Consider the following 26,253-nt stretch of genomic DNA (forward strand, 5'->3'; position numbering starts at 1 on the left):
GTAAGGGGGGAAAAAACGAAAGTGCAAAACGGAAAAATGCTTGGTCCTTAACCCCTTAATGACAATTGACTGAAATGTACGTCATGGTACCGTGGTACTTAACGCACCATGACATACATTTACGCTCTGCCACCGAACCAGTGTTCTCGTCATGCGCGGCAGGTCCCGGCTGCTTTCGGCAGCCAGGGACCCGCCGGTAATGGCGGACATTTGTGATCGCGCGGATGTCCACCATTAATCCCTCAGATGCCGTGATCAATACAGATCATGGCATCTACGTCAGTGCCGTACTTTCAATGGATGACAGGATCGTCCACAGCGCTGCCGTGGGGATTCGTTCATCCAGCATGGCGGCCGGAGGTCCCCTCACCTGCCTCCGTCCATCTCCAGGGGTCTTCTGCTCTGGTCTGAGATCGAGCAGACCAGAGCAGAAGATAGCCGATAACACTGATAGCAATGATGGCCGATGGAGGAGCAGTATAGATGCTTCATCCCTGACCATGTATGCAGCCCCCAATTGTCCCCTGATGAACGGGGGGGGGGTTGGCGTGAAACGCGTAGGGACATCCCTTTCCTACATCCACACTGGATAAGTATAGTTTTGGTTGAAATTTATACCTAATTGTGATTCTCCTGGCATATGTACCTATGTCTGAGGTTGTCTCATGATATATCCTATATCACATGAACTGAGTATATTGAATATTTGGCACTCCTAAGATTAATTGCCTATTCCATTGGTCTGAATCGTCTGTCAGTTATTATCGTTACATGCCTATATGTATGTGTACTGTGATATAGTACTTTGATTGTACCTCTTAATACATCTTATGTAAAGATAGGCTGTATATACAGTTCATATATAGCTACATGGATCATTACAACATCTGTATTCTATGGAGATCACATACTATATATAGGTTTTTCAGCAGTGTACCTAGTCTGCCACAAGATTGCTAATAACAATCTGTTATAGCTCACCCAAGGGTGAAGTCCCATTTTGGTAGCCCCAATAATTTATATATATATATATATATATATATATATATATATATATATATATATATATATATGGGTTATCCATCCCTGTTCCATTAGTTATACAGGGCACCCCAGTGAGACAGCTAGAATTTTCCTAATTGTCCATACTTGAGAGCATTTAGGCGACAGAACAGACTAGGTTCCGGAGCGGGGCCGCCCTTATCAGCAGTGTTAACTCCGCTTAGGGTTAGGTGAAGAAAAGGGCAATAACAGGGATAGTGGCAGGTAGCGGCCAACTTAAATCATCGGCCTATCACTTCCCTAGGTCCTTCCCCTCACCTATCCCTACCTTTACCCCCTCCTTTATCGTAGGAGTTGTGGTGCATTATTTCAGTGCTAATCGACTGTGGATGTTGAGAGGGATTTGTATTACAATTTTTCTAATATTCATTTTTTCAATGGACTGACTGGACTCCTATTTGGGTCCTAATTGTCACTTCCTAACAAGTGTGTTTTTTGGATTTGTTTTATTTTTTGATGGCATTGGGGTGTACTCCCCAATTTTTAGTGTGTTATAATTAAAGGTTAAGTATTAGTGTGTATGTCAAGTGCTCTGTTGGTGCACTAGAGGGCTCAGAAGGGAAAGAGTTTTTCTGAAATAGTTTTGGGGGGGCATGTCCCATTTAGGAAGCCTCTATGGTGCCAGAACAGGAAAAAAAAAAAAAAAAACACATGGCATACTATTTTGTAAACTACACCCCTCAAAGAACGTAACAAGGGGTACAGTGAGCATTAACACCCCACAGGTATTTGATGACTTTTCGTGTAAATGAATTACATTTTTTTCACTAAAATGCTGGTTTTCCCCCATATTTTACATTTTTACTGTACCCCTTGTTAGGTTCCTTGAGGGGCGTAGTTTTCAAAATATTACGCCATGTGTTTTTTTTTTGCTGTCCTGGCTCCTGTCCCAAATGCGACATGCGCCCCCCCCCCCCCCCCCCCCAAAAAAAAAGACAAAAACCATTTCAGCAAAATTTGCTTTCCAGAAGCCAAATGAGACTCCTTCTCTTCTGAGCATTGTAGTGCGCCCGCAGTGCACTTGACATCCACACATGGGGTATCTTCATGCTCAGAGGAGATGGGGTTACAAATTTTGGGGTGCATTTTCTACAGAGTATGAAAATACCCCATGTGTGGACGTCAAGTGCACTGCAGGCGCACTGCAATGCTCAGAATAGAAGGAGTCACATTTGGCTTTTGGAAAGCAAATTTTGCTGAAATGGTTTTTGGGGGGCATGTCGCATTTAGGAAGCCCCTACGGTGCCAGAACACCATTAAAAAACAAAGCACATGACATACTATTTTGGAAACTACACCCCTCAATGAATGTTATCAATGGGTACAGTGAGCCTTAACACCCCACAGGTGTTTGATAAATGTTCATTAAAATGAGAAGTGAAAAGGAAAAATTTGATTTTTTACATTAAAATGCTGGGGTTACCCCCAATTTTTCATTTTCACAAGTGGTAACAGAGAAAATGTCACCGTAAATTTGTAAAAACATTTCTTTGGAGTAAGGACATACCTAACATCTGGGCGTAAACAGCTCTGCGGGTGACACCGGTCTCGGAAGAGCAGGAGCACAGTCAGGGGTTTTGACCTTCTGCATAGCTGCCTATGGAGCCAGAACAGCAGGACCCCCCTCAAGGAGCATTACATGGGGTAAATTACTAAAATGGGGTACAGTGGGACATTAACTCATAAAACAGGTTATGTTCCCAGAATGATGTCCCAGAGCATAGCCAAAACAAAAAAATATGCCCACCCCAAACCATATGCTCTGAATCATCATTTTGGGAATGTGATGTGTGTGGCCGTCCCTAACCTGTTGCCTCAAATGCGCACCCGCTCAGGTGGAGAGAGAGCGCTGCGCATTTGAGGCAACATAAAAAGTCCCCGATGATAGTGATTCAGTGACCCATGACCCATTTTTGGAAAAAATACCCATAAATGGGTAGAGGTCTTATCAGGTTTTTCTTTTATAAAAGAGTTTGAGCAATTTAGTGGTTTATGGGGTTAAAACTTAGAATGTACTCTGGACTTGGTACATTGGGGTCAAATTATGGAAAATTAAAATGAAAAAAGGGAAAATTTAGTGCCGCATGGAAGTGTGATACTCCCTGAAGCAGTTTTAATGCAGAGGCCCGGATGATCGGGGCAAGTGTCACATTGAGTGGTGGTGTCCTTCCATATCCACCTCTTGTAACACTCTGCATTTTTTCTGGGATCGTCCGTTCTTTCCAGTGTGGGGGACTTCACCTGGAAAGTGTTGGCCGGGGATAATCCTGGCACCTATATTTCCAGTTCCTTACCAAAAGATCAGGACCATTAGGACTTCTTTTTGGAACTGGAGGAATGTCCCTGTGTTGCCAGCGTACTGGGACAGTACAAAAGAGTTGTACATGGCAACCTGTACCGAGTAAACTGTAACTTTTATGTACCATACCCATGTTTTCCGCATGGCATTATATGGCTTGAGGACTTGATCAGAGAGATCAAATCCCCCCATATACCGATTGTAGTCCAGAATACAATCGTGCTGGAGGACCAGTGTTTGGGTACCTCGCACAGGGACAGGTGAGCTGCCGTTACCATGAATTGTGGACAGCACAAGGACATCCCCTCTTATCCTTATACCTGACCAGCAACAGGTTTTCATGGGTAAGGGCACGGGACTCACCCTTGGGCATAGGTGTCTGGATCAAATTTAGAGGAAGGCCTCTCTGATTCTTCCGCACGGTCCCACAAGCGGACGTTGATCTGGTGGCGAGGGATGTGAAGAGAGGGATGCTGGTATAAAAGTTGTCCACGTACACATGGTAACCCTTATCCAGCAATGGGTGCACAAGGTCCCAAACGATTTTCCCACTAACACCCAGAGTGGGGGAACAATCTGGGGGTTCAATACGGGAATCTCGTCCCTAATATACTCTAAACTTGAAAGTGTACCCGGAGGTACTCTCACAAAGTTTGTAGAGCTTCACGCCATATCGCGCCCGCTATGAGGGAATATACTGGCGGAAGATGAGTCTCCCCAAAAAGAGACTCATCTATCGAGACCTCCCTGAGCGGTACGTAGGCCTCCAAAAATTTGGCCCCAAAGTGATCGATGACCGGCCTCACTTTGTAAAGCCGGTCATAGGCGGGATTACCTCGGGGTGGACATGCCTCATTATCAGCATAATGTAGGCATTTCCAAATTGCCTCGAACCGCCTCCGTGCCATGACCATACTGTAAAGCGGGGTCTGGTAGAGGACGTCCCCACTCCAGTACTGTCTGACACTTGGTTTTTTGACAAGGCCCATATGCAGCACAAGACCACAAAATGTCCTCATTTCGGCTGCATTAAAGGGGTACCATTCATTGGGTGTGGCCAAAAGCGAATTTGGGTGGTGGGCAATGAACTGTTGGGCGTACAAGTTCATTTCCTCCACCATTAGATTGACAAAGTCATCACTGAAAAAATAACAACATTTTATTTCAATGTATCCGGCCATGTAAATCCGGATTCCTGAGTCGCCAACAAACTCAGGAGTCCGTAACTGATAACCCTCTGGGGGTCTCCAGACAGGTTCACCGTGGGGGCTCCGGTAAAATGGTCTGGGGGGGGGGTCAGACTCCTACTACGAGCGGCATGGATGCTCGTACTAGTACCAGCCACTGGGTCACTTCCATGAGTGGGTGTCTGGCCTCGCCTGGCGGCATCTCCGCCGCCATACAGGGGACTCATCAGTGATAGATGATGAGGAGGAAGAGGAGCAACACAGAAAAGTAGGATCTTCCTCGTCCTCGCTGGCAGATTCGGAGTCTGAGGCAAGTAAAGTGTATGCCTCCGCCGCCAAAAAGGCCTGGCGAGCCATCGCCTTTTTTCTACAGTGGTGGTGGTGTAGTGTGTGTGCTTGGTGTTAAAGGGGTACTCCGGTGAAAAACTAAAATTTTTTTAATAGAAGTCATTTACAAATCTGTTTAACTTTCTGGCACCAGTTGATTAAAATAAAAAAAAAGTTTTTCACCGGAGTACCCCTTTAACTTTATATATAACGGTATGTGATTATAAATCACACACCATTATTTGGGGGGGGAAAAATGCTGCAGCCCCCCCCCCCCAAAAAAAAAAGGGGGGGGGGGGGCAAATGCAGTGCCCTGAACCCCTAATAGGGCACGGGTCACACTGAAAAATCTGTTGCGGACCCTTGAGGACCTCCAACCTGTCCCTTCACTGTAAACTCACCCTGACTAATGGACACTTCTTGAGCCCTGAGGGGCTCAGATCTCGGCAGACAAGCTCTCTCTCACAGCTCTGCCCGCTGACTGAACACGGTGGGCAAGGAGCTGTGAGAAGGGGACATTAACCCCTCCCCTGCCGGCCTAGGGGGGGGGGGGGGGGCATTGACGAAGTCGCCACCTCCCCATTCTACACCCCCAATCACCATGTATCTCCGGGTCATCGGGTCACACGTGACCCGTATGACCGGAATCGCTGCACATCGCCGGTGTGAATTCACCAGCGATCGCCGACATGGGGGGGGGGGGGGGGGGGGGGGCATTTGCACGGGATCATTCAGCAGGTATCCCGGTCCGGTCTGGCAGGGACGGAAATTCCCACGGGTGTACAGGTACTAGGGATTGACCAATATCGATTTTTAAGGGCAGATACCGATACACTGTGGAGGTTAGGGCAGATAGCCGATAACTTATACCGATATTCCGGTATAAGTTATCGGCTATTTAGCCCCCCGGCAACACTGCTGCAGATCATTGATTTAAAGTGGGCGCTTTAAATCAATGAACTGCAGAGGCTTTTGCGGTGCCAGAGACTGCCGCCGCCACCCGCTTCTCTCCCCCGAGTCCTATCACCGCCACCGTTTTGTTTTCATGCTGTACACTTTATGGTAAAAATAATATATTTTGTTTATTCTGTGGGTCAATACTATTAAAATGATACCCATGGTTACATGTTTTTCTATTATTGTACTACTTTAAAAAAATTTATAAAAATAAAAAACTTTTAAAGGAAAATTAGCATGTTTGAAATTGCCCTATTTGGACCACCTATACCTTTCTAATTTTTCTGTATATGGGGCGGTATGAGGGCTTATTTTTTTATATTGGTACCACTTTTGCTTATATTTAACCTTTTGATCACTTTCCTTTTTTTATTTTATTTAATTTTTTTTAAATAAAATGTGACAAAAAAAAAAAGCAGCAATTTTGCGATTGCTGATGTCCACCATTTCAATTCATGATGCGAGCACCGGTCCGTTAAGTACACCGCATCAGGACATACATTTACATCTGTTGTCCTTAAGCGGTTAAATAAAACAAGATTCCCGCGCACACCTAAGTGCCATCCCAATGACTGAAAACACCTGACTAATTTCACATTTAAAATATTACTATTACTTTTGCAACTCACAGATGTGATACTGGATAATTTTCCTGAATAAATAAATGACCAAGTCAAGCAAGTTTTACTCATTGGGTTAATTTAGATCTCTTTATCTAATTTTAGGCTTGTTTTAAAGTCAAACGTATACAGAAATGTCAAAAATTCTAAAAGCTTTCACAAAACAGTCGAGCAACACTGTTTAGGCATTTGTTTTGAACATTTTATATTGTGCAGCTCCCAGCACTGAACAGCAGATGGAGCAGTTTCCCTCCCAGTGTCAGGCTGGGGATGCAAACAGGAAGCAATTCTAAAATGCTGATGACGCAGCAAACCCTGACTACTGTCATTCACACTGAGGCATCTGTAATGTATTCACTAGGGTGATTAGAACACATACTTTGTACTGGTTATTTACAGGAGTACCAGCCCACATGAATTGCTGTTATATGCCTACCATTTCTCCAGAATATACAGACTGCATGATAATTTATTTCACCTTACTATCAGTCACAATATATAGCACAACCTCAGCCAGATACTGTACACCCTAAGGTTCTTCTCCCTTAGAGAATGGTGGGTGTGGAGAATTCTTAAAAATTATATTTTTAGCAATGTCTGATAATAGTAAATATAACCCTTACAATCACCTGAGTACAAAGAGTCAAGAATCCTGTTGCACCCTGCCCAATATATAAGCCATGGCAAGAGGTCAAGGAAACTTGGCTTTTCAGACAGAGGCTAATGGTGGACCATGATGCACAGATATTACCCGTGTTACCTCAGTTTCCATTCTCACCTCGTGTTCACATATCTTGATTATTACTTTTGCAGTTTGTGTTAATTTGTGATTTCCTGTGGACAAGAAACGGGAAGAAACAAAATCCATTCAGAAAATGTTATGTGTGACACTACAACTCCCAACAGGCTCTACCTTGACAACATCAGCTGTATTTGACAACAGAGCAGATGCTTGTAGACTTATTGACGGAGATCTATCAAAACTTGTGCAAAGGAAAAGTTGACCAGTTGCCCATAGCAACCAAATAGATTGCGTCTTTTATTTATAAAAGGTCTCTGAAATTTTTTTTCCTCAGCACAGGTCTTGATGATCCCCCCCTTGGCCATACAATCACCTATGGACAGTATAGACAGCTCATAAGATTTGAGCAGACTCTTTCAAATCAGAACATTTGACCTATTTTCTGGCTTTAATTTTAGTAAATCTGTATAGAAATAATAGGCCAGGCTCAGTTTGGCCTACATGTGTGGTAATGACCAACATCCACTGATAAATTTTTCTGACGACTGACGACTTTTCCTCTAAAAATTGTCTTTACAGCCCAAATATATTGTGAACCAAATTCAACTGACTACTGGTCATATTAAGGTGTCCCTGTCTTTTAAAAAACATTTCACATGTTACAGAAAAATGTCAAAAGTTTTGATCGTTTGTGGTTAGTCATTATAAGTCTAACCGTTTTAAACATTTCACATGTCTCTGAGATATATCATTTGTCAAGTTTTTTTTCAAGGACAGGGCCAGACACCTTAAAGCTGTACACCACGAGAATATACCTTGTGATTTTCTGATCCCAAAAGGATATCTTCTCTCCAGCCAAATTTAAATCTACAGTCACAATTGTGGTTCTCTTCCTTCTAGAGCAGTTTACCTATACCCCATCACCATGTTAATTAACAGCTCTGAGGAGAAACTGGCATCTGCATTCCTACAATGCCCAACTCTCTAGCAACAGTAAATCAGAAGAATTGTGAATTCAGCTCTTGATGTGATAAAAGAAAGGATGTAATTCAATATCAGGACCAGATAAGTAAAGCAAAGCATTTACCTACATGACTTGCTGTAAACTGCAGCATGGTGATCATAGCTGTCCCATACTTTATGAGTTTTAGGCAGGACAAAAACAGCACCACACCTATACGCAGGTTGTGTGGTGTATTACAACTTTGCTCCATTCACTTTAGTGGAGCTGAGCTGCAAAACCAAACCCACTATATTGTAATGATTGACATGATCCTGGCCCCTTTGCTGATGGCTGTTTCCAAAGTTATTAAATAATGGTTTTCCTTCTAAACTCAAGAGAGTGGTAGAGATCCGGCTGAGCTCCATTATGCACACCTCCTCCCCCTCCCTTCTCTGCATGATTGACGTACAAGGCTCAGAGCTTGAAGCTGAACCTTGCACATTCGTCATGCAGAGCAGGGAGGGGGCTGGGGGGGAGGAGGTGTGCATAATGGAGCTCTGCACGGACTCTACCACTCTAGGTTTAGACAAGAAAGCAGAAAAACAAGATCTTCCAGAGGCACAATATTAGTGTCAGATAAAAAGATCACTTCTTTGTCTGGTTTTGTTTTAATATATTTTATTATTGTTATTTTCAAGCTACAATTATGACACATATACATAAACATAATCCAAACAAAACAAAAACTCTACTTAACACCATCCTACAATCTCTCCCTCACTCTTATTCCTCTCACATAACTATCACTCTGCCTCCCTTTTTCACCCACACCCAGAATTCACCCTTGGTATTTGGGGGTCACACCAACTTATTTAGTTGGATTTCAAAAAGTTTCCAGATCTCCTGACATTTATCTTTTGACTTATCCTTCACAATCTTATTTAATCTCAATTTAAAAGATCACTTCTGATCTATTGAGGTGTCAAAAAGATCACTGGGATTGTAGATTCAGTGCATGACAACGATTTATTGGCACAATAAAGCAACGCGTTTCTTGCCCGGAGACAGCACTTTGAAGACCCGGAGACGGCCTGACGAAGTGCCCACTCCGGGCAAGAAACGCTTTGCTTTATTGTGCCAATAAATCGTTTTCATGCACTGAATCTACGATCCCAGCGATCCTCTATTCAACACCTCAACAGATCAGAAGTGATCTTTTTATCTGACACTAATATTGTGCCTCTGAAAGATCTTGTCCACAGTTGTGAGCCTGGTGAGTGATCCTCTGACCGGGAAGATCAAGGCTGCATACTGAGTGTCACTGACTTCTGAATATGCTTTATGGTATTGTGCCCTCAGTGCAACACTGCTTGGTAAGTGAATTTCTTACTGTTAACTTGCCAATTGTCAAACATACTGCACTAGGGGCGTGTGTCTTTTTTTTCTCCCTTGTTGACTCTAAGTTTAGAAGGAAAACTAATTTCTTTAAAATTTTGCAAACAACCATCAGCTAACAGAAAAGTATAGATTTTGTTTCATCTCCCTACCAGCGATCTGCTGCTCTGAGTGTCATGAAGAACTGACAGACTCCCTTTAAGTATTAAATTATGGGTAAAGCCCCTGCTTTCATATAAACATAAATGACGATTAATGCACAATAACTAAATATATACAAAAGCATCTGGCAGTTGAAATCCAACATGCCCAATCCTTCTCTACCAAACATCACCACCCGAAACTGGCAGGTTAACCTAAAATGTACCTAATGTGAACTCCCCATGGCTTGTACTTTTTGATCAAAATGTATACTAACAACCTGTTAGTTTTTGAATTAATGCTGAGAAACAAGTAGATCAAAATACAAATTGTGGATGTGCGACCATGTCTGTTTTCTCTACTTGAATCCCCATGGATTAAGCCCTACACTACAAATGTCTACAATGCAGCAGACTATTGTCCCAGGAAATAAACTTTACTTACCCCCATTGTATATAATGCAGTTATGTAAAATCCATTTGGCGTCTGCCAGGAAAGCTTCTGTGCAACCATACATTTTCTTTTTAACATTCTTATATATATAAAAAAATAAAAAAAGAGAAATGTAATTTACAAAAGGAGATATTTAATCAGAAATGCAAAATAAATTGGGTGGGATCAGGAGCTACATATGAAATAATTAAGGGCCCTATTACATGGCCAGACTCCACATAGTAAGCAAATGTCAATCTCTCACAGATCAGTATTTTGTTTACAGAGACTTTACACAGCTCAAGAATTGGGCAGGGAGGGTTGCATGAATGATTGCTGGGATCATTTTTGTGGCCCTTTGCTGCAATCAGCCACATGTCCACTATTACACAGGCTGAAGTGTTGTCAATGGCAAATGATCTTTCGACAAGTCAAAACAACCCAATCAGCCAAAGAACAAGTGTTTGCTCATTGGTTGGCTGCTCACTGGGCCCAATTACACAGGGAGATATTTGTCTGTTTGGCTGATAGTCACCCTGTGTAATCATGTAATAGGGCCCTGAGTGTGGAAATCTCTGGTCTCCAGGACAAGCCTTTTTGTATCAGACCTCCTGTCCTGACCATGAGGCAACTGGATAAAACTTTGTTACATATGGCACTCTATAAGACATCTGAGCCAAATCAACAACAATTGGGAAAAGTCTTTATGGTTGACTTTCCTGGTGATGATAAGAACAGAAGAATTGTCACTACATGACCCGAGTACAGTGCTCCTCACCTTTTCTAGTGTACTAAGATCCATAGGATTAAATATATATTCTGCATAATCAGGATGCTGCTCCAATGACACTGGCTTCTGGAAAGGTTCTGTCTGTAAGACCAAATGTACTAAGTTATTATAAAAAAACTATGAACAAATCAGTTTATACAAAAGGAACAAGACAATGAAATCTATCAAGTCAATTAATAGAGCGGATAGCCCTCCACAGAGGACACAGTCCTGTTCTTTCAAGCAGTTCAATACAATTTAATTATAGTACAATGGAATGGTGTTCAAATTTGCAATATACCATTTGTTTTTTTAATTATGTTTCAAGATCTCTGCTTGCAGTTATTGAAATTTTAAAAACCCACCCCTACCTAATACTTTTCACAACAGTATGCAGATTAGACAATACTGGACTGCTGATGATTATATTTTCATGCACTGATACATTGTCTCATACCATCCAGACAGAACAGGCTGCACTGATAGAGGGGACTGCCTACACAGATACCGTACATTGTTAGGGTCAAGCAAACAAACAAAAAAAACCTTTAGCTGTATGAAGTAATAGGTCAGGTAGCACATGGAAAGGTGAGGATGGTGATATGTTGATAAACACCAAACCCCAGTCACCTAGGTGACGTGGTATAAACCCCTAAACAAAAAATCCCCCTTAACCCCTTAAGGACCCAGCCAATTTTCAGTGTAGGACCCGGCCATTTTTTGCACATCTGACCACTGTCACTTTAAGCATTAATAACTCTGGAATGCTTTTACCCTTCATTCTGATTCCGAAATTGTTTTTTCATGACATATTCTACTTTATCTTAGTGGTAACTTTTCGTCGATACTTGCATCATTTCTTGGTGAAAAATTAAAAATTTCTTGATGAAAATTTTTTAAATTGGGCTTCAAAGTTCAGCAGCAATTTTCCAATTTTTCAAAAAAATTTCTAAATCGGAATTTTTCAGGGACCAGTTCAGTTTTGAAGTGGATTTGAAGGGCCTTCATATATTAGAAATACCCCACAAATGACCCCATTATAAAAACTGCGCCCCTCAAAGTATTCAAAATATCATTCACTAAGTGTGTTAACCCTTTAGGTGTTTCAAAGCAAAAGTGAAGGAGAAAATTCAAAATCTTCATTTTTTACACTCGCATGTTCTCGTAGACCAAGTTTTTGAATTTTTGCAAGGGGTAAAAGGAGAAAAAGTCCCCCAAAATGTGTAACCCAATTTCTCTCTAGTAAGGAAATACCTCATATGTGTATGTCAAGTGTTCGGCGGGCGCAGTAGAGGGCTCAGAAGGGAAGGAGCAACAATGGGATTTTGGAGTGTGAATTTTGATGAAATGGTTTTTGGGGGGCATGTCACATTTAGGAAGCACCTATGGTGCTAGAACAGCAGAAAAACCCCCAGTGCAGTTTTTTCCTAAATTTACCATTTTTACAAAAGGTAATGGGAGAAAATTCCCCCCAAATTTGTAACCCCATCTCTTCTGAGTATGGAAATACCCCATGTTAGGACGTAAAATGCTCTGCGGGTTAACTACAATGCTCAGAAGCGAAGGAGTCACATTTGCCTTTTGGAAAGCAAATTTTGCTGAAATGGTTTTTGGTGGACATGTCGCATTTAGGAAGCCCCTATGGTGTCAACCTAAAGGTTTGGAAAACCACACAGAACTGTGAATTTGTCCCAATGTAAATAACTTATAACAAGTGTAATCACATATGAAAATAATTTTATTGAGATGTTGGTTAAAAATGCATATATATATATATATATATATATATATATATATATATATATATGAGAATACAGAATCAATTCATAAAAATATATACGTAAGGGTTAAAAATACATATACAAAATATAAGGTGGATACTGGGGTGAGGAAGCCTGTGTACCAATAAGAATGAGTATAGACAGTATATAAAACAGATCACAAGGCTGCTAGTAAGCTGCAATTATGATAATGGTATTGCACACACCAAGAAAGAGAGGAGTGTTGTGAAACTATACACAGGGAATATGTTCAAAAAAAAGTAAATGTGCAAAAACGCATGAAACACACACTCCACACAGTGGCCAGGAACAAAACATTCATAAAAATTAATTAATAAACAGCAATAAATCACAGCACAATAGTGAGATATATAGGGGTATATATGGTGCAAATTTTGTGCAAATATAACAAATAGAAACGTGAACATAAAACCCAGTAGTGGATTAATAAATAAATAATATCTGGGTGACCGTATAGGGTCTTAGCAGCAGTAATAGTGATTAGCAGCAGACAGTATTGTAACTGGCAGCAAACAGGATAGCAGCAAGTGTGGTAACTAGAAGCTAGCAATGATGATAGAAGGTAAAGGTAAAATAAAAAACGTTGGTATCAGCTGGCATAGGACTCGCCCTAGTCCACCTCCACAGCTCCGACGCGTTTCGCTAGAAGCGGCTTTGTCGAGGAGTGATATGTATTAGTTGTATATGTATTTTTAACCCTTAGGTATTTATTTTTATGAATTGATTCTGTATTCTCATATATTTATTTTATTTTTTATTTTATTTATTTATATAGCGCCTAAAGATCCTGCAGCGCTTACAATTATGGGGTACAAACAAAGACAAGTATCAGACATAATATTACACAATAACTATTCAAACAAAAGGTGTGAGGATATGTTGAGGATATGTTGAGGCCAATTAAAGAATGTTATAGGCCTGTCTGAAGAGATGTGTTTTCAGGCCACATTTGAAACTATGGATGTTGTTGTTGAGTCTGAGGGATTGAGGGATAGCATTCCAGAGAACCGGTGCAGCACGAGTGAAGTCTTGGAGACGGGAGTGAGAAGTTTGGATTTTAGAAGATGTTAGTGTGAGATCATTAGCAGATCGGAGAGAACGTGTAGGATGGTAGACAGAGATGAGAGAGGAGATGTAGGGAGGTGCAGCATTGTGGAGATATATATATATATATGCATTTTTAACCAACATCTCAAAATTATTTTTATATGCGATTACGCTTGTTATAAGTTATTTACAATGGGACAAATTCACAGTTCTGTGTGGTTTCCCACACCTGTAGGTTGATTCATAGTTGCTCTTTTAGTGAAAAGTTCCCCCACCATACTTTTTTATTTCTTGAGCCCCTGAGGAAAGTTTTTTTTGGTTACAAGCCCCTATGGTGCCAGAACACAAAAAAAAATAAACAAACCCACATGGCATACTATTTTGTAAACTACACCCCTCAAGGAACATAACAAGGGGTACGACTTTTTGTTAAAGTTGGATGTGTAAATGAAAAAAATATATTTTTTCACTAAAATGCTGGTTTTTCCCCAAATTTTACATTTTACAAGGGGTAACAGGAGAAAATGACCCCCAAAATTTGTAACCCCATTTCTTCTGAGTATGGAAATACCCCATGTGTGGAAGTTAAGTGCTCTGCTGGCGAACTACAATGTTCAGAAAAGAAGGAGCGCCATTGAGCTTTTGCAAAGTGAATTTGTTTGGAATGGAAGTCAGGAGGCATGTGCGTTTACAAAGCCCCCCGTGGTGACAGAATAGTGGACCGCCCCCACACATGTGACCCCATTTTGGAAACTACACCCCTCACAGAATTTAATAAGGGGTGCAGTGAATATTTACACCCCACTGGCGTTTGACAGATCTTTGGAACAGTGGGCTGTGCAAATGAAAAATTACATTTTTCATTTTCATGGGCCACTGTTCCAAAAATCTGTCAGACACCTGTGGGGCGTAAATGCTCACTGTACCCCTTATTACATTACATGAGGGGTGTAGTTTCCAAAATGGGGTCACATGTGGGGGGGGGTCCATTGTTCTGGCACTATGGGGGCTTTGTAAACACACGTGGCCTTCAATTCCGGACAAACTTTCTCTTCAAAAGCCCAATGTCGCTCCTTCTCTTCTGAGCATTGTAGTTTGCCCACAGAGCACTTCACATCCACATATGGGGTATGTTCTTACTCAGAAGAAATGGGGTTACAAATTTTGGGGGCTTATTTCCTATTTTCCCTTGTGAAAATGAAAAATTTTGGGTAACACCAGCATTTTCTTTTTTCCCATCCAACTTTAACGAAAATGTATCAAACACCTGTGGGGTGTTAAGGCTCACTATAGCCTCTGTTACATTCAGTGAGGGGTGTAGTTTCCAAAATGGGGTCACACGTGGGTATTTTTTTTTTTTTGCGTTTATGTCAGAACTGTTGTAAAATCAGAAACCCCTGTGCAAATCACCAATTTAGGCCTCAAATGTACATTAGTGCACTCTCACTCCTGAGCCTTGTTGTGCGTCCGCAGAGCATTTTACGCCCACATATGGGGTATTTCCCAAAATTTGTAACGCAAAATAACGGAGTCTTTTTTTCCCTTTTACCGCTTGTGAAAATAAAAAGGGGGGGCAACACCAGCATGTTAGTGTAAATTTTTTTAATTTTTGTACACTAACAGGCTGGTGTAGCCCCCAACTTTTCCTTTTCATAAGGGGTAAAGGGAGAAAAAAGAAATACCCCATATGTGGCCCTAAACCGTTTCCTTGAAATAAGTCAGGGCTCTGAAGTGAGAAAGCGCCATGCGCATTTGAGCACTAAATTAGGGATTGCATAGGGGTGGACATAGGGGTATTCTACGCTAGTGATTCCAAAACAGGGTGCCTCCAGCTGTTGCTAAACTCCCAGCATGCCTGGACAGTCAGTGGCTGTCCGGAAATGCTGGGAGTTGTTGTTTTGCAACAGCTGAAGGCTCCGTTTTGGAACGTTTTTCTTTTATATTGGGGGGACAGTGTAAGGGGTTGTATATATACCCTGTACATTCACATGGGGGGGGGGGGCAAACCTCCAGATGTTTCAAAACTACAACTCCCAGCATGTACTGACAGACCCTGCATACTGGGAGTTGTACTTTTGCAACAGCTGGGGGCACACTGGTTGGAAAACATTCAGTTTGGTTGGAAATAATGAGTTAGGTAAGAGAACCTAACTGAATGTTTTCCAATCAGTGTGTTTTCCCCCAGCTGTTGCAAAAGTACAACTCCCAGCATGTACTGATCGCCGAAGGGCATGCTGGGAGATGTAGTTATGCAACAGCTGGAGGTACACAACTACAACTCCCAGCATGGCGAGACAGCTGTTTGAGCATGCTGGGATTTGCAGTTTTGCAACATCTGGAGAGCTACAGTTTAGAGACCATTGCACAGTGATCTCAAAACTGTGGCCCTCCAGATGTTGCAAAACTACAAATCCCAGCATGCCCAGACAGCAAACAGCTGTGTGGGCATGCTAGGAGTTGTAGTTTTGCAACATCTGGAGGACTACAGTTTAGATACCACTGTATAGTGGTCTCAAACTGTAGCCCTCCAGATGTTGCTAGGCAACTCACCGGCTTCCGTAGGATCCAGGGAACCGCATCACCGTCCTCTGCTGCTGCCGATCTCCACCGTCGAACGTTGCCTCCACCGCCGCCGATGGGTAAGTGGACCTCCGGCGCCGGTCCCCGACGGTTTCCCCGTTCTGCCCGCCTATTGTGGGTGGGCGGAATGGGGAAACCGAAAGTTAACCCCCCCCCCCCCCCCCCCCCCCCCCCCGATCTGCAATTGGTCGTCGCCTCTACACGACCAATTGCAGGGATAGGAGGGGTGGCACACCCCTGCCACCTCACTCCTATCCCTTCAGGGGGATCGTGGGTGTCTTGGACAACCCCAATCCCCCTTATTTTCCGGGTCACCATAGACCCGCATGACCTGGAATTGTGCAAATCGCCGGTGTGAATTCGCCGACATGCATGGTCTGATGAAAATTATTGGCACCCTAGCAAAATTGTGAAAAATAAGATTGTTCCTAGCATGTGATGCTCCTTTAAACTCACCGGGGGCAAGTAACAGGTGTGGGCAATATAAAAATTACACCTGAAAGCAGGTAAAAAGGAGAGAAGTTCACTTATTCTTTGCATTGTTTGTCTGTGTGTGCCACACTAAGCATGAACTACAGAAAGAGGAGAAGAGAACTGTCTGAGGACCTGAGAACCAAAATAGTGGAAAAATATCAACAATCTCAAGGTTACAAGTCCATCTCCAGAGATCTAGATCTGCCTTTGTCCACAATGTGCAACATTATCTAGAAGTTTAAAACCCATGGCACTGTAGCTTACACACCCCCCCCCATCCCCCCCTCCCCGGGCATGGACGGAAGAGAAAAATTGATGAAAGGTGTCAACGCAGGATAGTCCGGATGGTGGATAAGCAGCCCCAAATAAGTACCAAAGATATTCAAGCTGTCCTGCAGGCTCAGGGAGCATCAATGTCAGCGCGAACTATCCGTCCACATTTAAATGAAATGAAACGATTTGCCAGGAGACCCAGTAAGGACCCCATTGATGACACAGGGACATAAAAAAAAAAAAAAAGCAAGACGACATTTTGCCAAAATGAACTTGAGTAAGCCAAACTCCTTCTGGGAAAACGTCTTGTGGACAGATGAGACTAAGAGAGCTTTTTAGTAAAGCATATCATTCTACTGTTTACCGAAAACAGAATGAGGCCTGCAAAGAAAAAAACATAGTTACAGTGAAATATGGTGGAGATTCAATTATGTTTTGGGGTTGTTTTGCTGCCTCTGGCACTGGGTGCCTTGAATGTGTGCAAGGCATTATGAAATCTGAGGATTACCAAAGGATTTTGAGTCACATTGTACAGTCCAGTGTCAGAAAGCTGGGTTTGTGTCTGAGATCTTGAGTCTTCCAGCAGGACAATGACCCCAAACATATGTCAAAAAGCACCCAGAAATGGATGGCAACAAAGTGCTGTGGAATCTGTAGGCGCTATATAAATAAATAAATATAATAAATAAATCAGTGCTGGAGAATTCTGAAGTGGCCAGTAATTGGTCCAGATCTAAATCCCATTGAACACCTGTGAAGAGATCTTATAATTGCTGTTGGGAAAAGGTGCCCTTCCAGTAAGAGAGACCAGGAGCAGTTTGCAAAGGAAGAGTGGTCCAACATTCCGGCTGAGAGGTGTAAGAAGCTTATTGATGGTTATAGGAAGCCACTGATTTCAGTTATTTTTTCCAAAGTGTGTGCAACCAAATATTAATTAAGGGTGCCAATAATTTTGTCCAGCCCATTTTTGGAGTTTGGTGTGACATTATGTCCAATTTGCTTTTTTTCCTCCCTTTTTTGATTTAGTTCCAATACACACAAAGGGAATAAACATGTGTATAGAAAAACATGTGTTACTGCAATCCTTTTATGTGAGAAATACTTCATTTTCTAGAAAAATATCAGGGGTGCCAACATTTACGGCCATGACTGTATGACCACATGCGAGAAAGGGAGCTGCCTTTTATAACCTCCTTGGATCCTCCGCTTACTAATTAGCCAATCAAATTCTGCCTTCAATGGATGTAGACCAGTACAACCAATGGAAACCTACCTTGTATATAGTGATATGTTCGCACCGCTGTGAATGTTGACTGACGTGGCCAGGAGCCAGCTAAGTCTAGAGGCAGTGAGACTGCTGGATCACTAGGTCACTACGCTTATGGCCACTGGTGTTGTGGTGATTGTCGCCCCAACGCCACAATATTTAGGTTAGGGACCCACTTAAATCAGACGGGCTTATAAAGTTTGATTATATGTATACTAACTACCTGGTGTTCGTTGTTGAGACTGTACTGTAAAGCAATAGGTCAACATATAACGTGGAGGTGCAGCCATGCCTTTCTTTCTAAATTTGCTGTCACTGATACATTGAAGCACACCAACCAGATTGTCTTATGACTTGCTATAGGAAAATGTTAGTTTAGTTTTAAGAAAGCTGGCCAACTATACTGTGCCAGGAAACCAACAGACTGCAGCTCTGAGAAGGTGTGCACAGTGAATCATTTTATAACATGCAATAGTGATGTCAGACGTTAAATCATCAGCTGAATTGCTGAGTTCAAACCACTCTAAATGCCCACAAGACCTGCATATGTTGCCTTCAGACATAGTGAGGGAATCCTGCAACTGATAATTTCTTATTTGTGAGCACTTAAGTTCAGATTAAGTGCCACACTCAACGGAAAGATGCTATTTCAGTTCTAAGATGCAACACATTTAAGGCGCACATAGGCGAACTTACCCCCGGCTGCTTCATCTTCTGTAGTGCAAATTTTAGCAGGTATGAGAGCTGCTCTATGGTCAACATAGTCATTGCTTTACTCTGTGTCTCTATGCATTCTGCAACTGTGATTTTCTGGAAATAGAAAATGCAATAGTAGTAAAAGTGAAGATCTCAACAATTCTAGAGATTCTGCAGCTGAGTAACCCATAGACTGCTTTCCTGGGGCTTCTCCTACACTATACACTCTACAGGATAAGACTCCATTAGGCCCCTAAGAGATGTGAACCTCTATTTGAGCCCACTAAGCATGCAATCATCCAGTAGGAAGCTAGGACTACACCCGAGTGTTCCAATGTTCCAGGAAAGAAGGGAAGCTTTGACGACTACCTACAAGACACTGAGCAATATCTGTCCATACATCATCTAACCTCTGTATAAGATGCATATGGCAAATTCAATGGTGGATTTAAAGTATTCAGGCCTATGCTAACCCCTTCACCCCTCAATGATCCAGAGACACAAGAACATAGAAATGTTGGAAAGTTGTGGGAAAATAAGGTCCACTGAGACGCTAACACGTGGAGCCTCACCTCACACTCAGGACAAAACCAGTCACCCTCAGGCTCAGCAGTCAGTTTCAGACACTTAGCATGATAAACTCTTGGACAGAGCTCACAGCATAGGACTTGACCTTCCCGGTGACAAACCCAGCAGTAGAAGTCATTGCGGCCGTCCTGCGGTACAACATCAACAGGGTCTGTGGTGAGTGGCTGCTTCATATAGTAAAACGGACCATGTCTTAGCTCTGACTGAAATGTAGGCAAGAGAGACAGGATTGGGTTCAAAACACATGTACATGGACTAGAGACAACAAAACAAAAAGCTCAATGAGCAGTCAGCAAAGCAAAATCATATAAATGAATACAAGACACAAGCAATTATACGATGTACACTGCCTGAGTGAGAAAAAAGTGGGGCCAACACTATCTGCATGCATTGCAGGTTCCACTGAATATAAACACTTCCTGATAATCAATAACAAAATGTCCAATAGCAGACAGCTATTCATCTCGATACTCCATGCACGTGCATGCTAGGCTTGGCCAAGCATACATGTGCTGTCAGTGGGAGAGAAAGGTAAAAGGAGAAAAAGCTGCTGCCAAACTCTTCTGGAGGCGGCTTATCACTTAAATAACAAAAGGATCAAGAGTGGAAACTGAACATGCCCAAGCCAGGAAGCCCCTTATACATATTAGATAGTCGGCTCACTAATGTCTAATGTGTATGGAGCTTTTACATCCAGACAAGAGACTAAAGGGTTACAGAAGCTTTGGTGGTTCAGGGGATTATTCTCAGACGTGTCCTAGCTGGGAGAAAAGCTGCATGCAGGGTAAAGCTGTTCACATAGGACATGTATGCCTTCCTTTATTACCACACTTGGGGACTAAGATATAGCAGGTGATTCTATAAAGTATGTCAGCAGCCATTATGACAAGCAATAGGAAAATGCATAACAAAAATAGAAATAAAACTAAAAATGGAAAGCTTTATCTTCTCATGCTACAGTAGTCTGTACATCACCACCATCAACAAGCAGCTAGAAGTAAAGGTCTAGAACAATAACATTTAAAAAGGGCTAGTTTACAACTTCATTTACTCCAGTCTGGGCAGAAGGTGGTAAATGATTTAGTACAGGATTTTATATGATTTTCTACAGGACCATCTTTCCTTGCATGGGTGATTCTTGCATTGCACAGCATACATCTAGACAACACTGCACAGGAAGTACTAAGGGAGCAGTCGTGGCAATCTTTTAGACTCACACAGAACTAGGAGACTAGGCGACTGCGCAACAGAATAAAGGGCTCATTTTACATTGGAAGATTACTGCCCATTACACGCCCAATTGTCAGAAGTTAACGGCTACAAGAAAAATCACTCAATCATTTGTGTGGTCATTCACTTCAATTATTGTTGTTGGTAGCCTCGGTTTACATGAGAGAGTGTACTGCCAACAAGCAATGGCTCTTTATGCCCGCACAAAAGATGTCTTCAGCCGATGAACAAAATTTAGCTTATTGGCCAACTAATTGCTGGGCTTTATACATAGGCCGATTATTGCTTTGGCAAATGTTCGTAGGGAACAGTTGTTTCCAATGATTGCCTTTGTAAAAGGCTTTAAGACAACAGATTCAGGACTTTAGTTCTGAATTCAGGACAAATGCAGGAGTTATTGTTTTGTGGAGTGTTGTAGTTTTAATTTTTTTAAATTTTTTTTTTAGGTCTATGTAATGCCATGTTCACACGGTGGAATTTCCTAGCGGAATCCAGCAGAAAAATTCTAGTTCTGGCCTCCGTCAAAAGAATTGACACATTCATTCTTTTGGCAGAATCCAGTCTATGGATGCATCTCTGAGTGGTCCTAGCTGACTTTTCCTATTACTGTGAGCTTGTGTCATCTCAGTCAGGCAGTGTTCACCAAGAAAACGTCATCAATTAGCATGAAATAATGCAGCAGGAGCAAATCTAGGCAGAAATACAGCAAAATATGTAAAAAGCTAAAACAGCAAGAAATCAGACATCTCCTCACTCCGCCTTATGTCTTGGTACACAAGCAGTAGAGTTTTAGGCACCGCTAGCAGAGCGATATCTGTCTAAATCTAGGTGTATTCAAATCATGATAGATCTGAGACACTTTTCACTGTGGCACAGATAAATATTATAGGGGTATTCCAGGGAAAAACTTTTTTTTATATATCAACTGGCTCCAGAAAGTTAAACAGATTTGTAAATTACTTCTATTAAAAAATCTTAATCATTTCAGTACTTATGAGCTTCTGAAGTTAAGGTTGTTCTTTTCTGTCTAAGTAATCTCTGATGACACCTGTCTCGGGAAACGCCAGTTTAGAAGCAAATCCCCATAGCAAACCTCTTCTAAACTGGGCGTTTCCCGAGACACGTGTCAGAGAGGATTTAGACAGAAAAGAACAACCTTAACTTCAGAAGCTCATAAGTACTGAAAGGATTAAGATTTTAATAGAAGTAATTTACAAATCTGTTTAACTTTCTGGAGCCAGTTGATATATATAAAAAAGTTTTTTCCTGGAATACCCCTTTAAGGTTTTGCTTCTGCTTTTATTGGACATCTACATAAAAGGGTTTGTGATATGTGTCAGCAATAATAGGACAGATGATGGAAAACATATTTACTTCTGCCTGGTTGTGGGGTTTAGATTGTTCTCATAAGCAGTGCCCAGTGTAATGTGAAATTGATAGAAGCTACAGCCAGTATCAGAGATAACCTGCATTGTCTGTGCAGGTTACAGAGGCACTCAGCAACACTTCAACTATAGGTAAGTCATGGAAGGACTAACAAAATAACATCCTCATAAAGTAGTCATTTTTGGGGCAGACATAAGGAGCATTGTAAACTAGTTAAGGCCATCACAGTGCTGATTTAAACTGGTTGTAAGTACATTGTCACTCTGGTTGCCAGCATCGAGCAACAGCTTCATCAGCTAAAATAGGAAGATGGATGACTGCTGAAAACAGTCATACACAATTTACAGAACGGCAGGACGTGGACAAAGGGTCTCACAGCAGACTACATTCTATGAACAAAGACCACTGCAGCAGTCCATGAGTGGGGTGTGATGTCTCTTGAAGGTGGTAGTGATAAGGCCTAATAGCTGACATATGGAAAAGAGCAAGAAAAATATATATATATATATAGCTTAGGGGCAACCTAATTACTATGTATAAATATATCAGGGGGCAGTACAGAGATCTCTCCCATGATCTATTTATACCCAGGACGGTATATGTAATAAGGGGACATCCTCTATATCTAGAGGAAAGAAGGTTGCTACAACAGCATAGATGGGGTTCTTTACTGTAAGGGCGGTGAGACTATGGGACTCTCGTCCAGAGGAGGTGGTCATGGTGAAATTAACGAGAGTTCAAAACAGGCCTGGAGGCATTTCTGGCCAGTGATAACATTACAGGTTGTGTATACTAGATTTACAGAAACAGAATGTTGATCCACTGACTTATTCTGACTACCATATTTGGAGTTAGGAAGGAATTTTTCCCCCTAGTATGGGGCAACTAGCATCAGTCTCATAAGGGTTTTTGCCTTCCTCAGGATAAACACAGTAGCGACACAATAGGGATAAAGGTTGAACTTGATGGACTCTATAATGTCTATAGCACATGGAAGAGCAAGAGTTATGGCAGATCCAGGAATGGGAGTGAAGCAATATAAACAAATATGTCTAAAGAAAAGGCAGCATGAGATGTTTCAAGAGAGAATGCCTTCTAGACCTGGTTTCCAGTGGCTGTTGGCTGTGCCACAGTCAGCGACGGACATAGAACACTATACAAGGAGATGTGAACTTTCTTCATACCTGGTCTTTGTTGTGACTGTTTAACATTCCAGGTTTCTTCTTCTTTTTACTTGGGCTGCTGGATGCATCCTGCGGGGAGTGCCCATTTGATGAATGCTGGGGGCTGGGACATTTCCTTTTCTGTCCCGGGCGCTCAGCAGAGCCTGGGTCTAAGAAAAACAACAAAGTGGATTTATTTCACACATTATACAGGTCTAACCAAGCAGCCCACTAAGGACCCATAAGCAGCTGAAAAACATTGTTGCACGAAGGTATATACCACACTAAAGAAGTCAAAGGGCATTCATTATTCTAATTATGGCCCCCTACTGCTACTTTGGAGAATTATTAGAACTATGCATAGATGCATCTTTCTATAGGGTGCTGGTCTATTATTTTAATAGCGAACTCTGGAAATACAGTTTTCAGCTCCACTTAGTAAAGGACAATATAGTCCGTGACCCTCTCATACAAAACAAGGGCTGTCAGGTCACACAGCCCTTGTTTTGCATGTAAGATGATATTTTTTATTTTTATCCTCAATTACCGGTCTCCTTAATAGCACATATGTGCACATGGAACCATCCAAGAAGGTACAGCTAAGCACATGGCACTGACATACAGGGGAATCAGCAGGCAACCTCCAACCTGGAGAGGAAGCTGGGATCACAGATAACAACCCCCTCCCCCAATACACTGCAGTCTTTTTGTTGTAAAAAGTTAACCCTTTCTTTGCTGTCAGGGACATAGTACAGTGTCCCTTGGCTTACACCACAGTGATCCTAGGTTAATTCCTGAGACCAGGGTAAGGCTGGGTTCACATCAAGTTTTTCAAGTTTCCCGTATACGTTTTCATTATTGAAATTGTATTGAAAACATTATACATAGACAAATAATTGAAAACCGTATGCACCCGGATGCATCCGGTTGCGTACGGTTTGCTTGCAATACGGTTTTCTCCTGTACTCAAAACCGTGGTTGACCACAGTTTTGTCTCTGGTTTAAAAACCGTACTGCAACTGCATAAGTTTTATTTATTTATTTTTATTTTTTTTAACATGGACGTCAATGGAAAACGCACATGTATACGGTTCCATACAGGAAACATTATACGGTTTTTACTTTGCACATGTGCATTTGCATCCTAAAGTCCCCACCCAAGACCCTTCCCATTAAAAATGGACAACATTTTCAAAAACGTATGGACGGAACTATACGCACTTTTAAAAACAGTATACGGTTTAAAAACACATACGGTTTACTTTTTCCCATACTGTTCCATCCGTTTTTTGCCATACGGTTTTCTTTAGCTAAACGGATTGAAAACAGTATGGCAAAAACGTGATGTGAACCCAGCCTAATAGAGAATTAGGTGGTTGAGATTTTTATCACTTAAATGGGCATTGTCAGATCCAAGACTTTTTATATGTTGTTACTGATGAAAATTAAAAGACCTTTTGTAATATGGTTGTTTAACCCCTTAAAGGGAACCAATCATCAGATTTTACCCTATATAACGCTTGACAAAGCGTTATATACGGTAAAATCTTTATTTTCACCATTCCTGGGGGATGCTCCTGCCCCCAGGGATGGTGAAGATATGAAGTTATAAACTAGTCACCGCCGCCGCCATAAGTAGTCACCTGGGCTCCTCTCACCAACTCCCGTTCTTCGGCCGGGAGCGACGCCCCCTCCGCTTGATTGACGGGCAGCGTCATCGCTCTGCTCCGTCTGTTCAGTGAGCGGAACAATGACGCTGCCCATCAATCAAGCGGAGGGGCGTCGCTGCCGGCCGAAGAACGGGAGTAGGTGAGTGAAGCTCCCCGCCCAGGTGACTACTTACGGCGGCGGCGACTAGTTTATAACTTCATATCTTCACCCTCCCTGGGGGCAGGAGCTTCCCCCGGGGATGGTGAGGACAACAATTTTACCCTATATAACGCTTTACCAAGCATTATATAGGGTAAAATCTGATGATTGGTTCCCTTTAAGGGCCAAGCCTATTTTCACCTTAAGGACCAGAGCATTTTTTTTACATCTGACCACGGTCACTTTAAGCATTAATAACTCAGGGACGCTTTTACTTATGAATTTCATTCCGAGATAGTTTTTTCGTGACATATTCTACTTTAACATAGTGGTAAATTTCCGTCGATACTTGCATAATTTCTTGGTGAAAAATTCAAAAATTTCCTGAAAATTTAGCATTTTTCTTACTTTGAAGCTCTCTGCTTGTACGGAAAATAGACATACCAAATAAATTATATATTGATTCACATATACAATATGTCTACTTTATATTTGCATCATAAAGTTGACATGTTTTTACTTTTGGAAGACATCAGAGGGCTTCAGTGTTCAGCAGCAATTTTCCAATTTTTCAAGTAAATTTCAAAATTCACCAGTTCAGTTTTGAAGTGGATTTGAAGGGCCTTCATATTAGAAATACCCCATAAATGACCCTATCATAAAAACTGCACCCCTCAAAGTATTCAAAATGACATTCAGAAAGTTTGTTAACCCTTTAGGGGTTTCACAGGAATAGCAGCAAAGTGAAGGAGAAAATTCAATATCTCAATTTTTTTAAACGAACATGTTCTTTTAGACCCAGTTTTTGAATTTTTACAAGGGGTAAAAGGAGTAAGGAAATACCTCATATGTGTATGTAAAGTGCTCTGTGGGTGGGTGGTTTTTGGGGGCATGTCACATTTAGGAAGCCCCTATTGTGCCAGAACAGCAAAAACACATGGCATACTATTTTGCAAACTACACCCCTCATGGCACAAAACAAGGGGTACAATGAGCCTTAACACCTCCCAGGTGTTTGACGGCTTTTCGGTAAAGTCGGATGTGTAAACAATTTTTACAAGAGG

At 41.8% G+C, this 26,253-nt stretch overlaps 1 protein-coding gene across 23 annotated transcripts in view; it reads right to left on the reverse strand.

Annotated features, from left to right (window-relative positions):
- ZMYND8 (zinc finger MYND-type containing 8) overlaps window positions 1-26,253 on the reverse strand; it is a 172,243-nt gene that overhangs the window by 64,441 nt on the left and 81,549 nt on the right. For 20 of the 23 annotated variants that reach the window (XR_008849297.1, XM_056548785.1, XM_056548799.1 and 17 more), the window contains 6 exons: window positions 23,402-23,550; window positions 19,586-19,804; window positions 19,014-19,127; window positions 10,884-10,976; window positions 10,118-10,205; window positions 7,231-7,286 (listed from right to left, as the gene is read on the reverse strand). Coding sequence is in view for 22 of the 23 variants with exons in the window: in XM_056548785.1 (XP_056404760.1) it covers window positions 7,231-7,286; window positions 10,118-10,205; window positions 10,884-10,976; window positions 19,014-19,127; window positions 19,586-19,804; window positions 23,402-23,550 (719 nt within the window). In the remaining variant the exon portion in view is untranslated. The remainder of the gene's footprint in view (window positions 1-7,230; window positions 7,287-10,117; window positions 10,206-10,883; window positions 10,977-19,013; window positions 19,128-19,585; window positions 19,805-23,401; window positions 23,551-26,253) is intronic. The other 3 variants (XM_056548802.1, XM_056548803.1, XM_056548793.1) reach the window with 2 other exon arrangements.

This window comes from Hyla sarda, chromosome 12 (assembly GCF_029499605.1).
Source record: "Hyla sarda isolate aHylSar1 chromosome 12, aHylSar1.hap1, whole genome shotgun sequence".
In the NCBI taxonomy this organism is placed as follows: domain Eukaryota; kingdom Metazoa; phylum Chordata; class Amphibia; order Anura; family Hylidae; genus Hyla; species Hyla sarda.